Source organism: Megalobrama amblycephala, linkage group LG15 (genome assembly GCF_018812025.1).
Source record: "Megalobrama amblycephala isolate DHTTF-2021 linkage group LG15, ASM1881202v1, whole genome shotgun sequence".
NCBI classification, from domain to species: domain Eukaryota; kingdom Metazoa; phylum Chordata; class Actinopteri; order Cypriniformes; family Xenocyprididae; genus Megalobrama; species Megalobrama amblycephala.
The window spans coordinates 2,720,832-2,736,243 of NC_063058.1; the positions used below are offsets into that span (position 1 = coordinate 2,720,832).

At 37.5% G+C, this 15,412-nt stretch overlaps 1 protein-coding gene across 3 annotated transcripts in view; it reads left to right on the plus strand.

The window, feature by feature from the left end:
- Positions 1–206: 206 nt before the first annotated feature.
- The window catches only part of glg1a (golgi glycoprotein 1a), a 33,284-nt gene continuing 18,078 nt past the window's right edge, over positions 207–15,412 (plus strand). For 2 of the 3 annotated variants that reach the window (XM_048159612.1, XM_048159614.1), the window contains exons 1-6: positions 207–561; positions 7,696–7,725; positions 8,507–8,593; positions 8,695–8,910; positions 12,846–13,049; positions 13,127–13,198. In XM_048159612.1, coding sequence (XP_048015569.1) covers positions 250–561; positions 7,696–7,725; positions 8,507–8,593; positions 8,695–8,910; positions 12,846–13,049; positions 13,127–13,198 — 921 coding nt within the window. In that variant the 5' untranslated portion in view covers positions 207–249. The remainder of the gene's footprint in view (positions 562–7,695; positions 7,726–8,506; positions 8,594–8,694; positions 8,911–12,845; positions 13,050–13,126; positions 13,199–15,412) is intronic. The other variant, XM_048159613.1, reaches the window with a different exon arrangement.

Consider the following 15,412-nt stretch of genomic DNA (forward strand, 5'->3'; position numbering starts at 1 on the left):
ATGATGAAGTGTATTTAGTCTACGTGGCCAGTGTCAGACTCGATAGGTGTGCTGTTTTAATACCGTAATTCCGCACTACTTCCACAGAGAACTGACGAATCCTACTACAGTGTGCGGGATTTAGTTTATGAATATTAATAAGCCATACTGGGACTTTCAGGAAGCCTGCGAGTGACGTCAGCGTGTGCTGATTAATATTCATGAACACCTTCTTCGCCGTAGTAGGTTCCGTAATTTCGCTCAGCGAAGATGGCGGCGTGTAGACGTGTTCAGCGGCTGCTGCTGCTGTTGATATTCATCTCCGGCTCGATTTGTTCTGCTCGTGGAGCCAAATCAGTTCACGGAGACAGTGATAATCCCGCAGACAATAGCGAAAGAGGTAAAAATCCAGCGGGAGAAGCGAAAGCAATGGCGTTGGAGGGGGCCTCGTCGGTTCGTCGCAGCGGCGGCTGGAAGCTCGCAGAGGAGGCGGCCTGTCGGGAGGACGTGAGCCGGATCTGCCCCAAACACTCCTGGAACAACAACCTGGCCGTGCTGGAGTGCCTGCAGGACCGAAAAGACGTAAGAAAACACAGCCGAGGCTGTTTTTATATGCAACGTCTGCGATTTAAACCACATACAGTGCAGTATCGACTGATCATCAGTCTACATAGTGCGTTATAACAACACACATCTGGACCTGCAGAGTCTTTGTGCGGTTTTGCGACATTCATAAGTTCCAGATCATACAAATTATATAGATATTGACGTAAGCAGGGCTGACATGAGAAGATATTTAGTAATATGTATATATAGAAACCAGACATGTTTTGGCAGGAAAAGGCCTCTGAATGTCACATACGTGCAGGTTTTTTTGGGGGGGTTCAAGGTTTTAAAAACTGGTTATCATGATTAATAGAGGGGGGAAGATGTGTTTCCTGTTTATAGCCGTGCCTCAACCCGTTATAAGCTGCCTAGTACTCACCGATACGCCAAGTATGCGGTGTTTAGTCAGCTATGACGTCACGCGCGCTCTCAGATGTTTTTATGACGAATACCAATATTTAAAACCAGGGTGGTAAAATATCTAATGCCAGCAAATTATATGAGTGGAATGACTTCTTTTAAAATTGGCATGAAATTAACATTTACCTTCATTTATTTTGTAAATGAAAATCGATGTATTTCAAATGTTTGATCCTTATGCATAATTTAAAAAGACAGTGAAATATTTAATAACTTGTCTGTCGTTTTTCACCGTAAGATCTTCGCTCTGGTGACGTATGCTGGACTTCTCCAATCATTTAATGCCCTTAAACACCGCCCTTCCATGACAGCCACGCCCACATCTCAACATCCAATCAACAACCGAACTGATGCATTGAAGCAAGTCGCCGCCCTACTTTTTCTTCTTTTTGCATAATGCATTACACTCGCATTTACGTCACAATACCGCAGAAACGATCCGTCGCCTTTTATGTTTCATGGCGACTTTCGATGGCCGCTGTTATCGCAGATTCCGATAATCACAAAATGACTGATATTTCGCCAGTCGTTTGCCAGTGTACTATTTGATTAGATTCTAGTCTGAGCCTCTTGTTTTGCATCAAGCACACTCTCTTCCCAGGAAAATGCATTGTCATATACCTGTTAGCAGAGTCTGTAGGTTGAAACATCTTAACTCTTTCTTCACAGTATTTGCAGATATTCATGTTACAAGAGAGATACTGCCTTTCTGCTGCAGAGACCTGGTGCTTTTGTTGTTAGACTTGACTGACTGGTTGTGCGCTGTTTTAGGGACTTCATTTGTAGAGAGTTCATTTAACAAATAGATTTGTGAATACTGCCATTTGTGGATCAAATCTTAGACATTGGTGAAACAGCACTGACTTTTGAATCAATGAAACCGTTGCAATCATTTGCATGATCATAAACGTGGGAGCAATAAGATCCTTTTATAATAATGCTTCTGAAGTGTCCTATTCATTGGGAGTGATTGGTCAGATCAGGGTCTGTGTAATGTGAGTCGTGTAATTAGTTCTTAGTTACTGATTACACGAACAACACTTTCACGCCTAAGAACATTTGTTGATTGGCTCTTAACTGGCAGAACTGGGTGTCCTCTTACTGTGTTGATTGTGGGTTTGGTGTTGGTTCTGGTTTCGTATTGGATTGTGCAGCCAGTGCCTGTTGTTGGTGGCTCATTTCCTATAGGGGCTTTCGCACCGGGTCGTATAGGAACTAGCCACCAAGAGCTCAGTTGGAACTGAAGTGACATAAGCCGCCACTTACTTCCTGCCACTCTGGTTATTGTGTGGGACTTTTATTTTGACAGTGCTGAGAATGGCTTAGCCAGAGTCCGAGCACATAGCGCTCATTCTCTGTCTTCATTAGATTACGATCTGTTTAATAATCCTATCTTAGTCGTTATTAGAGAGAACTGTTAAACAAAGAATGTAAACAGTATATGAAAACGTATTATAGCATTTGCCATGTAGCTAATGCACAATGTTGCTAGCTGAGCAGAAATTACACAATCATGTTTCGCTTGATCCCCTCAAAATCACGTGGTATTTAACTCCTTAGCAGCGTAAAGATTGAGAAGTGCCCGGACATTGACGTCGGTCTGTCTATCGCTGTTTTTCATGTTCGTGGTGTAAATATATAGGTGTTAAACTGTGATTGCACAGCTTTTAAAAATGGATTTTTCAGTGTTTTGCATGCGTTCAGCATACTCTTATGCCACTGGTAGTTCCTGTTGTGCTGGATTAGACCCTACTCTGAAATAGGAGCTAATTTAGTCCCCCCAAAAGGCTTTTCCTATAACTAAAATTGTTCCCAGTTCCTGTGGTGCGAACACACTAAAAAGTGGGTACTTCCTTTATAGGTAATTAGCATATACTTCCTTCAGTGCAAAAGTCCCTTATGGCTGTTCATCAAATTATTGCAAGTTATTTCTCAGCTGTTCACCACATTACAGGTTATTTCTCAGCTGTTCATCACATTACAGGACAGGTTATTTCTCAGCTGTTCACCACATTACAGGTTATTTCTCAGCTGTTCATCACATTACAGGACAGGTTATTTCTCAGCTGTTCATCACATTACAGGTTATTTCTCAGCTGTTCATCACATTACAGGACAGGTTATTTCTCAGCTGTTCATCACATTACAGGACAGGTTATTTCTCAGCTGTTCACCACATTACAGGTTATTTCTCAGCTGTTCATCACATTACAGGACAGGTTATTTCTCAGCTGTTCATCACATTACAGGTTATTTCTCAGCTGTTCATCACATTACAGGACAGGTTATTTCTCAGCTGTTCATCACATTACAGGACAGGTTATTTCTCAGCTGTTCATCACACTGCAGGTTATTTCTCAGCTGTTCATCACATTACAGGACAGGTTATTTCTCAGCTGTTCATCACACTGCAGGTTATTTCTCAGCTGTTCATCACACTACAGGTTATTTCTCAGCTGTTCATCACACTGCAGGTTATTTCTCAGCTGTTCATCACATTACAGGACAGGTTATTTCTCAGCTGTTCATCACACTGCAGGTTATTTCTCAGCTGTTCATCACATTACAGGACAGGTTATTTCTCAGCTGTTCATCACACTGCAGGTTATTTCTCAGCTGTTCATCACTTTACAGGTTATTTCTCAGCTGTTCATCACATTACAGGTTATTTCTCAGCTGTTTGTCACATTACAGGACAGGTTATTTCTCAGCTGTTCATCACACTGCAGGTTATTTCTCAGCTGTTCATCACATTACAGGACAGGTTATTTCTCAGCTGTTCATCACACTGCAGGTTATTTCTCAGCTGTTCATCACACTACAGGTTATTTCTCAGCTGTTCATCACACTGCAGGTTATTTCTCAGCTGTTCATCACACTACAGGTTATTTCTCAGCTGTTCATCACACTGCAGGTTATTTCTCAGCTGTTCATCACATTACAGGTTATTTCTCAGCTGTTCATCACATTACAGGACAGGTTATTTCTCAGCTGTTCATCACATTACAGGTTATTTCTCAGCTGTTCATCACATTACAGGACAGGTTATTAGCTGTTCATCACAGTACAGGTTATTTCTCAGCTGTTCATCACATTACAGGTTATTTCTCAGCTGTTCATCACATTACAGGACAGGTTATTTCTCAGCTGTTCATCACATTACAGGACAGGTTATTTCTCAGCTGTTCATCACATTACAGGTTGTTTCTTAGCTGTTCATCACACTGCAGGTTATTTCTCAGCTGTTCATCACATTACAGGTTATTTCTCAGCTGTTCATCACATTACAGGTTATTTCTCAGCTGTTCATCACATTACAGGTTATTTCTCAGCTGTTCATCACATTACAGGACAGGTTATTTCTCAGCTGTTCATCACACTGCAGGTTATTTCTCAGCTGTTCATCACATTACAGGACAGGTTATTTCTCAGCTGTTCATCACACTGCAGGTTATTTCTCAGCTGTTCATCACATTACAGGACAGGTTATTTCTCAGCTGTTCATCACACTGCAGGTTATTTCTCAGCTGTTCATCACATTACAGGTTATTTCTCAGCTGTTCATCACATTACAGGTTATTTCTCAGCTGTTTGTCACATTACAGGACAGGTTATTTCTCAGCTGTTCATCACATTACAGGACAGGTTATTTCTTAGCTGTTCATCACACTGCAGGTTATTTCTCAGCTGTTCATCACATTACAGGTTATTTCTCAGCTGTTCATCACAGTACAGGTTATTTCTCAGCTGTTCACCACATTACAGGACAGGTTATTTCTCAGCTGTTCATCACAGTGCAGGTTATTTCTCAGCTGTTCATCACACTGCAGCTTATTTCTCAGCTATTCACCACATTACAGGACAGGTAATTTCTCAGCTGTTCATCACATTACAGGTTATTTCTCAGCTGTTCATCACATTACAGGTTATTTCTCAGCTGTTTGTCACATTACAGGACAGGTTATTTCTCAGCTGTTCATCACATTACAGGACAGGTTATTTCTTAGCTGTTCATCACACTGCAGGTTATTTCTCAGCTGTTCATCACATTACAGGTTATTTCTCAGCTGTTCATCACAGTACAGGTTATTTCTCAGCTGTTCACCACATTACAGGACAGGTTATTTCTCAGCTGTTCATCACAGTGCAGGTTATTTCTCAGCTGTTCATCACACTGCAGCTTATTTCTCAGCTATTCACCACATTACAGGACAGGTAATTTCTCAGCTGTTCATCACATTACAGGTTATTTCTCAGCTGTTCATCACATTGCAGGTTATTTCTCAGCTGTTCATCACATTGCAGGTTATTTCTCAGCTGTTCACCACATTACAGGACAGGTTATTTCTCAGCTGTTCATCACAGTGCAGGTTATTTCTTTGGTTGTCCATCACATTGCAGGACTGGTTATTTCTCAGCTGTTCATTGTTGTTATAGGTTATTTTGGGTCGCTACTTTGATCTAGCTCTTGTTCTTTCTCTGTTTTACATTTTATTGCCGAATGATTGCATGTCATAAAGATATCAGGGAGTTTACCATGTATGTCTTCATAACTGAATCTCTAGACTTTCTCTTCTTATAAAAAAATACACTGTCAGTGCACGTTCTTGCAGTAAAGCCAATTATTTAGCTGTACAATGTTCCTCATTGTTTCTTATAAATAAAATAAAGACTGAATGGAGACAGTTTGTTTACCTCCATTATTTATAATCTGCCAGAGGCAAAAGGCCCTGGTGACTTTTTAAAAATGCTGCTTTCTAAAATAAAAGCCTGACACAGCTGGAGGAAAGATCTTGTCGCCAGACCATTCATATGATGTTGAGGGGACAACGGTCAAGATTGTGTCCTCTAACAGTGATTTTCTGGTCTGTAAGCAGTATGCGTTGTTTCCTGATATCTTGTTGTGATCATACAGGGTTATAAACATTTGTTTTATTGTTTTCACTTGAATTAGATATGACAAATGCAGCATTATTACACAGAGAAGCTCTGTATTTGAGTTTCTTTAAATCCTTTTAGCATTGATAAACCCCGTTGCAACAATCAAGGGCTAAGAAGATGCTCTCAGCACAGACTGGGGTCAAAGCAGGTTTCTCTGTCTTTGATTGGATTTAGATGCTGTTTTTAGTAACATTGTGACACTTATCAAGGCTTCACCCCATGGGAATCAAGAATTACATGCTTGATATTTGCAGCAGGCCGTTAACAGCTGTCCTGTGCTATGTCGAGGATGCTCTCTGTCTGGGCTTGTTCTCAGCTGTTCAAATAAAGATCAGTATCAAGTCATCATGGTTAGGGAGACCCTACTGTTATGTTGATCACTTCTTGGCTCTTAGTGCTGCTGACATTTCACATCACAAAGAGCGATTTTATTGCCTTATTGCCTTTTATTTCTAAATGCCTTTAAGCTGCCATTGATGACATACTTTCACTGTTTCTACAGATTTTGAATTTCTCTTTAATTCTTCACATGTTGCCGCGTTATTTCAGATTTGTCAAATAGCTTTCATTTTTTTCATATTTTTCTCGTTCTTCAGCGATTGCAGTGACTCTGTCATAATCCCTCACACATTAGTCAAACTTAAATTCTTAGTCCGCTGTCATGTTGCAAAATACTGTCCTTGTTCATGCCAAACATTGCTGTAAAGCTTAACTTTTTGTTTCCTTCTGTGAATGCCACAAGGAAGAGAGTCATAATGGTACAAAACGGAAAGTTGTATGTTTATTTGAGATGCAAATGACCAGCGTGTTGGTCATATTTTGGTACGTTGGTCTTCAACAGTGTGCTTTTGTTCATTGAGACTCACAGTATTTACACATACATTTGAGTCTCCAGGAGAAAGTGAAATAATGCCGCTATGGCCCATATAATGTACATCCACCGGTTTGCAATGTGCGTTTTGGTAGGCTAAAAAAGCAAAAGTTTCATTATTACTTTATCAATGTATTTTGATTTTATCTAAAGTTAAAAAGAGCCTAAAGTGTAATTAAGTTGAAACTTTTATCAGCAGTTTTATATGGTCCTACACTTATCCTTTGACTCAGTCAGATGATCACATGTCAAATATTAGCAGTCCACACAGGATGTGCAACAGGAAGAGCGCGAGGCCTGAGTCCTTATCTGTTTGCATCTAGTTTTAATTTGCACCTCTCCTCTCCCCGGGGTCACAAATCAACTCAAATACACTTTGTAAGCCTTAAAGTAAATACAGCACTAGCAACAGTCACTACTTGAGACACTGCTTACTTAGGATGGGCCATAACATTAGACGAACAACTGCAACTACTGGTTTTTCTTCTTCTTCTTCTAACTTTGATAAATTGCATTGCAAAGTAAATTGCATGATGTTCTTGAATCATTTGGAGTGTATGCATGGTTTTGGTCTCTTTTGAAATGTATGTGTACTGCGAGCGATGCAGTGGAACGCTAACAAGTTAAAAGCAGTTTTAAAAACGCACTTCGAGACACTGCCTTTGGTTATATAGCTGTGCTCCTACCTGTTTGTGAACGCAAGAAATATGTTTAAAATGCCCTTAAATAATCAGGGTCAGGTGACCCAGAAACCAGCCTAATTATTCAGGACTTGTCGATCTTGAAAATCAGGTACTCTTGCACATTACTTTTGTCTGTGAACACTTGTAATTTATTTATTAATTTTATTATTATTATTTTTTTTAATCTCTCTTTAGGACACGGAGATCGGTGCAGACTGCAATCATGTAAGTCTTTACACACTACTTCTGTTGCTTTTCTTCCAGGACAATGAAATGACAAACAAACATTGAACCATATAAAAGAATTTGTGTTTTGGATTTGGTTTTGTTTGAATTTATTTTTATTTATTTTTGGGGGGGTATTTTTTTGTGTGTGTGTGTGGTTTATTTTAACAGAACAAACTTTTTTTTTTAAGTTAGCCTAATGACTCATTGATAAAGTTTATTATTTTAAGTTATTAAAGGATTAGTTCACTTTCATATAAAAATTAGCCCAAGCTTTACTCACCCTCAAGCCATCCTATCTGTATATAACTTTCTTCTTTCTGATGAACACAATCAGAGTTATATTAATAAATATCCTGACGGATCCGAGCTTTATAATGATAGTGAACGGAATCAATGAGTATGAGCTGAAGAAAGTGTATCAATCCACATCCATCATAAACGTACTCCACATGGCTCCGGGGGGGTTAATAAAGTCCTTGAATCTGGTGTTCATGAAAGAGTGGGAACCCTGGATATAACTCAGATTGTGTTCATCAGAAAGAAAGTGTCATACACCTAGGATGGCTTGAGGGTGAGTAAAGCTTGGGGTCATTTTCATTTTAAAGTGGACTAATCCTTTAATAATATAATTAAAAGTAATACAATGAATATTAAATAACAAAAATATAAACAATTTTTTTAGTGCTGTTATTGCTCATGGTAAAAAAGGATTAAAATTCATTCAGTACTGTAAGATTAAGATGTGTGGTCAATACAAAACATGTCCCCTTTCTTTTAGCTGCTGTGGAACTACAAGCTGAATCTGACAACGGACCCAAAGTTTGAGTCTGTGGCCATTGAGGTGTGCAAGACGACCATCAATGGGGTGAGTTATACAAGCAAGTGGCAAAGAAAAACTAACTTTTATCACAAACTCTACCACAAAGTCATTGTGAACCTTTTTTTTTAATCATTTTTCCCCACCAGATTAAGGAGTGTGCCGCTGAGGAACGTGGGAAGGGTTACCTGGTGTCGTGTTTAGTCGATCACCGCACCAATATCTCAGAATACCAGTGTAACCAGTACATCACCAAGATGACCAGTATAGTGTTCAGTGATTACCGGCTGATCTGCGGCTTCATGGACAAGTGCAAGGAGGATATCAACAAACTGCACTGTGGAAGCGTCAACACAGGAGAGAAGGTAAACCAAGATGCACTGTGGGTAACTTAAAGCTGCAGAATGAACAAAAGCTTTAATAGTAAGGGTGTAACCCTTTTTTTAAACCAGTACTTCCTCTTTGAATCTCTCTGATAACAAAACGGCAGCAGTATTGATAGCATCTCTGCAAGTTTTCGTTACATTAAGTGTCAAATACAGAACTTAACAAACACTTACTGTAAGATTACAAACACATTCTTTTTACAGATTAAAATTTTATACATCTGTGCAACTGTTCTTTAAACTTGTTCTTTAAAATGCTTCATAAAACAGTTCCGCAACAAATTAACACTTTTAACACTCAATTTAAATTGAACTAAAATGTAATAAATTTAATTATGCTGTTAAAAGTAGCTAATCTTTAGTGAATCTCAAAATGAATATCCATTTTTCATACGGTACATTATAATGTTGTGATGCTTAAATTCTCTTGTAGCATTTAAAACGATGGATTTTAGTTTTTAGTGTTTATTTATAATAGAATTTTAGTATAGGTCATTTACTGGTTATGTTAGTTAAATCATGCCAGAACGTTAGTTCGGATTGGTCTCCACGTCAGAAATATCAGATTCAGCCCCGGACGCTGAATCCTTGCCAGAAGATATGTCTTCTATCAGCCTGAGAGTTTGACTGAGAAAGCCAGAGAACGGCAGAAGCATGAGATGAAGTGATGAAAATAAAAGAGCAGAGTTTATTGAATAATCTTAGTTGCATATGTTTCACTGCTCAGAGTCTGTCTAGATCAGGAGTGTCCAAACCGTCCAAAGGAGGGCCACCGTCCTGCAGAGTTTAGCTCCAACCCTAATTAAACACACCTTAACCAGCTAATCAAGGTCTTACTAGGCATACTAGAAACTTACAGGCAGGTGTTTTGGAGCTGGTTGGAGCGAAACTCTGCAGGTCAGTGGCCCTCCAGGCCAGAGTCTGGACACACCTGGTCTAGATGTTATGCTACGCAATGCTTTGACTTGATCTGACCAGTACAACAGGTTGTTTGCACATGACGACGCGAAATGCAGGCATCGAGGGAAGGAAGTGATTTTCTACATAGGGAAGTGCTATGAAAGACCTGTGTTTTTTGTCATTTATGGTTGCTCTATTCGATCAAACTGAGAAACCAAAAGGAGCTTTTATCATGTACCAAAAGTTGTTGTTAATCGGGGAAAAATGCAAGAAATGAACTGAAAAATGCAGGAAAAGAGGTCGAGAGGAGTCGGATAATGCTTGTGTGTGCAGTGACCACTTTGTCAAAAGTTAATACAACTTGCATATGCAACCACTAACAAAAAAATAGTTTTGTATGCTTTCATTTGTTTTCTGAAATAGAAGGATGTCTGTGCCCGGTTGCATAAAGCACCTAAAAAGGGTTAGTTCACCCAAAAATGAAAATAATGTCATTTATTACTCACCCTCTTGTCGTTCCACACCCGTAAGACCTTCGTTAATCTTCAGAACACAAATTAAGATATTTTTGATAAAATCTGATGGCTCAGTGAGGCCTGCATTGCCAGCAATGCATAGAAAGCATTTAAAACAGTTCATGTGACTACAGTGGTTCAACCTTAATGTTATAAAGCAACGAGAATACTTTTTGTGCACCAAAAAAAACAAAATAATTACTTTATTCCACAATATTTAGTGATGGGCGATTTCAAAACACTGCTTCATGAAGCTTTATGAATCTTTTGTTTCAAATCAGTGGTTCAGGGCGTGTATCAAACTGCCAAAGTCACATGATTTCAGTAAACGAGGCTAAAAATTATGTCAAAAGTGTTTAAAAATTTCGATGGTTCACCACTGGGGGGTGTGATTTTGGCAGTTTGATACACACTCTGAACCACTGATTCGAAACAAAAGATTTGTAAAGCTTCGAAGCTTCATGAAGCAGTGTTTTGAATTTTTTTTTTTTTTTTTTTTTTTTTTGGCACACAAAAAGTATTCTTGTCTCTTCATAACATTTAAGGTTGAACTACTGTAGTCACATGACTGTTTTAAATGTGTCTTTAGTAGCTTCCTAGGCATTGAAATTAATTATCTTGCTGTCAATGTAGGCCTCACTGAACCATCGGATTTCATCAAAAATATCTTAATTTGTGTTCTGAAAATGAACGAAGGTCTTACAGGTGTGGAATGACATGAAGGTGAGTAATTAATGACAGAATTTTCATTTTAGGTTGAACTAACCCTTTAAGTGTAATTTCACCTTAAGTGCTACACAGAGTGTGCAGGTTCAGTCCAAGTCTTCTAACGAGACGTGATCGGAAGCTTTTATGTGATAAATGTTTTAATTTAAGTGTTTAATTCACATAAACATTGATCAAATTAAATGCGTAGCATACCCTCTCTGTATTAACAAATAATGTGTCCATGGCAACAACAGAATTTTATAACGGCAAAACCTGGGTCGCTGTTGTGAAACACTTTACTGTTTCCCTTTAGAGAACTGTTTAAGAGATAATATCAAGTCACGCCTTTAGTCTCATACTTAAGGGAGAAACTTGAGGTGCTTTACGCAACCGGGCACTGGAGAATGCACATTGCCCAATTTCTAGATCCTAATTATTGTTAATGAAATTCATTTTTCCAGGAACTCATTGCTTCTACCTTCAGTTAAACTGCTAACAGTGAATGTAAATTAATTGCCTAAATTATTACATTATTTGCTAACTGCATTCTTAAATTGTGATGTTGACATGCATTCTCTGTAAAGCTGCTTTGAAATGATATGTATCGTGAAAAGCGCTATACAAATAAATGTGAATTGAATTGAATTGAATAGAAGTTGCTAAACATCTTGATGAGGCAAATATTCTAATTAAAGGGTTAGTTCACCCAAAAATTAAATTTCTGTCATTAATTACTCACCCTCATGCCGTTCCACACCCGTAAGACCTTCATTCATCTTCAGAACACAAATTGAGATATTTTTGATGAAATCCGATGGCTCAGTGAGGCCTGCATAGCCAGCAATGACATTTCCTCTCTCAATATCCATTAATGTACTATATTGTACTATACTGTACTAATACTCAATATTAATATTATAAAGCAACAAGAATACTTTGTGCGCCAAAAAAAACTAAATTAAGACTTTTCAACAATATCTAGTGATGGGCGATTTCAAAACACTGCTTCATGAAGCTTTACGAATCTTTTGTTTCGAATCAGTGGTTCGGAGCGGCAAAGTGATTTTAGTAAAGAAGGCTTTGTTTACACGATCCGAACCACTGATTGAAAACAAAAGATTCATTAAGCTTCAAAAATTGGTTTTGTCTCATTTGACCAGCTGCCTCAAATTTAAACTCCACTTTAGTTCACCCAAAAATGAAAATTGTCATAATTTACACAACTTTGTCATCTCAAAGACTTTTGTTCATCTTCGAAACACAAAGGAGATATTTTTAATGAAACCTGAGAGATTTCTGTCCATCCATTGACAGTCCATTCACCCAAAATTTGCTTTAAAACAGTTCATAAAGACGTCATATCAATAATCTGTATGAGTTGAGCGGGTTAATCCGAGTCTACTGAATAGACACGGTCGCTTTATATGATGAGCAGATTTAATATAGGCTAACATAAATACAGAACATCAAATATAGTAGACGGAAACTCAGATGTGCTTGCTTGATGCGTGACAACCAATAAGGTTTGTTTTCATGCATCGTGCGTGTGTCTTATGGGTTTGGAACGATATGAGAGTGAGTGAATGACAATGGAACATTGTCGTGGTCAGCTGTTTTGTTTAGGACAAATGTATGATTGTTAATGGAGCTGTCAGCTGATTGGAAAGCAGTGTTCAATCAGCATCTGTTTTGAGATTCACAGCTGCAGTTCTAGAGATGCAGCAAATGTTAGATCGCACGTGTCCTGTGGTTCTCTGTTCTGACATGCACATGCTCGTCCTCACCCCTCAGGATATCCACTCTCAAGGAGAAGTGATCTCATGTCTGGAGAAAGGCCTGGTGAGTGAAGCCGAAGAGCAGCCGGGTCACTACACCATCAGAGAGGACTGTAAGAAGGCCATCATGCGCGTGGCCGAACTCTCTTCCGACGACTTCCACCTGGACCGCCACCTCTACTTCTCCTGCCGGGAAGACCGCGAGCGCTTCTGTGAAAACGTAAGCCACAATCCTGCCATGCTCACTCGAGCTATGTGGATTTCTGCATGCTAATGGTTTGCTTTGTTCATTTTTAGACTCCAGCCGGAGAGGGAAAGGTCTACAAATGTCTGTTCAACCACAAGTATGAGGAGAGCATGTCAGACAAAGTATGTTTGCTTTATTCGTTTACCAGTTGAGACCCGTGGCCCTGACCCAAACAACACCCTCAGCCCAGTCTTCCTCTTCCTCTTCCTTCTTTATAAACACCTTTTAGCCAAAGATTCAGTAGTTTTACCCTTGACTCAGACCAGGGTTGTCATGTTAACTAAAACTATTAAAATTGTTTTCAGTATTTGAAATAAGTTGAAATAAAATACAATTATAAAGCTATACATAAATATAAAAGCTAATTCAAACATTAATAAATACAATAGTATATAATACTGAAATAACACTGACTGAATATTAAAGTTGCCTGTTATTAGGGCTGTTGCAATAAACCGGGATTGACTATAACCGTGATATATATAAAAAATGAAATATTGATAATGTGTTAATATTACATATACAGTAAAATTGTTAATAATTCAGCAGCATTATCTGCTTGACACTCCAACATGGTAGATATGAAATATATTAAGATGAAATTTCACTAAGTTTGATAAATATTGTGATAATTGTGAATTATTTTGGCTGTGATAATCATGTAGGGGAAATCTGATATTGTGACAGTCCAACTGGGCAGGGTTATTTTAATATCATTAAGATATTATTACAGTTTGAATTATTAATATTTTGAATTAGTTTATTTATACACTGCGTTCCAAATTATTATGCAATTGACATATCAGTGATACCTGTTTGCTGCTCAACACTGGCTTTTTTTTTTTTATAGCTGCCCTTTTTAATACAATTAATTTTTTTGACAGGAACTTTCATTAATAAGCCTTTATCTGACCGAGTTCTGCTGTGCTCTAAATCACTCACAAATCTTATGATAATTTGATAATCTCCATTCAGTTTTCACACAATATTAGTTGTTTTCATGCCTTTTGCGCAACATTGCACCATTTCATGCTTTTCATCTTCAGAAAGATCTTTCTTCCTCCCCATATTGCATGAGAACTGTGACTTGCTTAATAATGTGGAACAACCTCTAAGTAGAGTTTCCATAGATCTGGCAAATTATTTTGTCTGAGATTGATACCAGTTATCTAAAAAGACATGGATAAATAAACATTTTCTTAGAAAAACTAAAATCTGAATGTTTATTGTACAGAAATCTTACTGATTTGTCTCTTGCATAATAATTTGGAACGCAGTGTATGTATTGTTTATTTTTATATAATTTATGTATTTTTAATTTTAGTAATTTTGTGTTTTTTTTTTTTAATCATTTTTAATAGTTTTTTTAAAATGTCTATGTAGGTTTTATTTTTTTAGTGTTAGTACATCAAGTTAAATTAAATAAAAATGAGAAATGTTGCTTTGGCAACTAGCTGAAAACATGTTTATATTTTTATTTATATATATATTTATATATATATATATATATATATATATATATATATATATATATATATATATATATATATATATATATATTTATATATATATATATATATATATATATATATATATATATATATATATATATATTTATATATATATATATATATATATATATATTTATATATTTATATTTATTTATTTATTTTATTTAAGTTTTTATTTAAAGGTTTTTTGCATTAAACTATCCAAAAAACACTAGAGCAGTGTTTTATGTTTTATTGACTTGTGTACTTATGTTATCCAAAATGGTTCCAACAATGTTTAAATTCAGAGAAATGTGATACGGCCCATGTCATTGCGTCGCCTGTCAATGATGTCATATCCCCCCTACCATCAGCTGTCCGTAGAAACCAGCGCTTCCTTAACTGCTGAAGTTGTAGTGTCAAAGCCGAAAATCTCTGGACTGCTAGTGTCTAGCAAGTTGTTTGTTTTGCACATACATAAGCTACAATTGTTCATTATCGGGTTCTGTCGACAAATTTAACCCCATAAAGTGGAAGTGGAGGTGAACATGACAACTCCCATGATTCCACACTCCGTCATCAAGCTACATCTGTGTTATTGTTTTAAATAAGCGACCTCTAGCGGCAAAACTTACATACTGTGCCTTTAACATTATTTCAAGTTACAGAAGTGTTTTATGAGGTTTTAGTGAACCATAACAACCCTGCTGCAAGGTGTGCATTGTTTCATTTTAAACTGGTTGCACGTATTAAGTGTTGAACTGTGGTGCTCATGTGGGAAATATGAGTTTAAGTCTGACTCGTGTCCTTTCTCTATACATTTCCCTTTTTTTTTTGTCCATAATT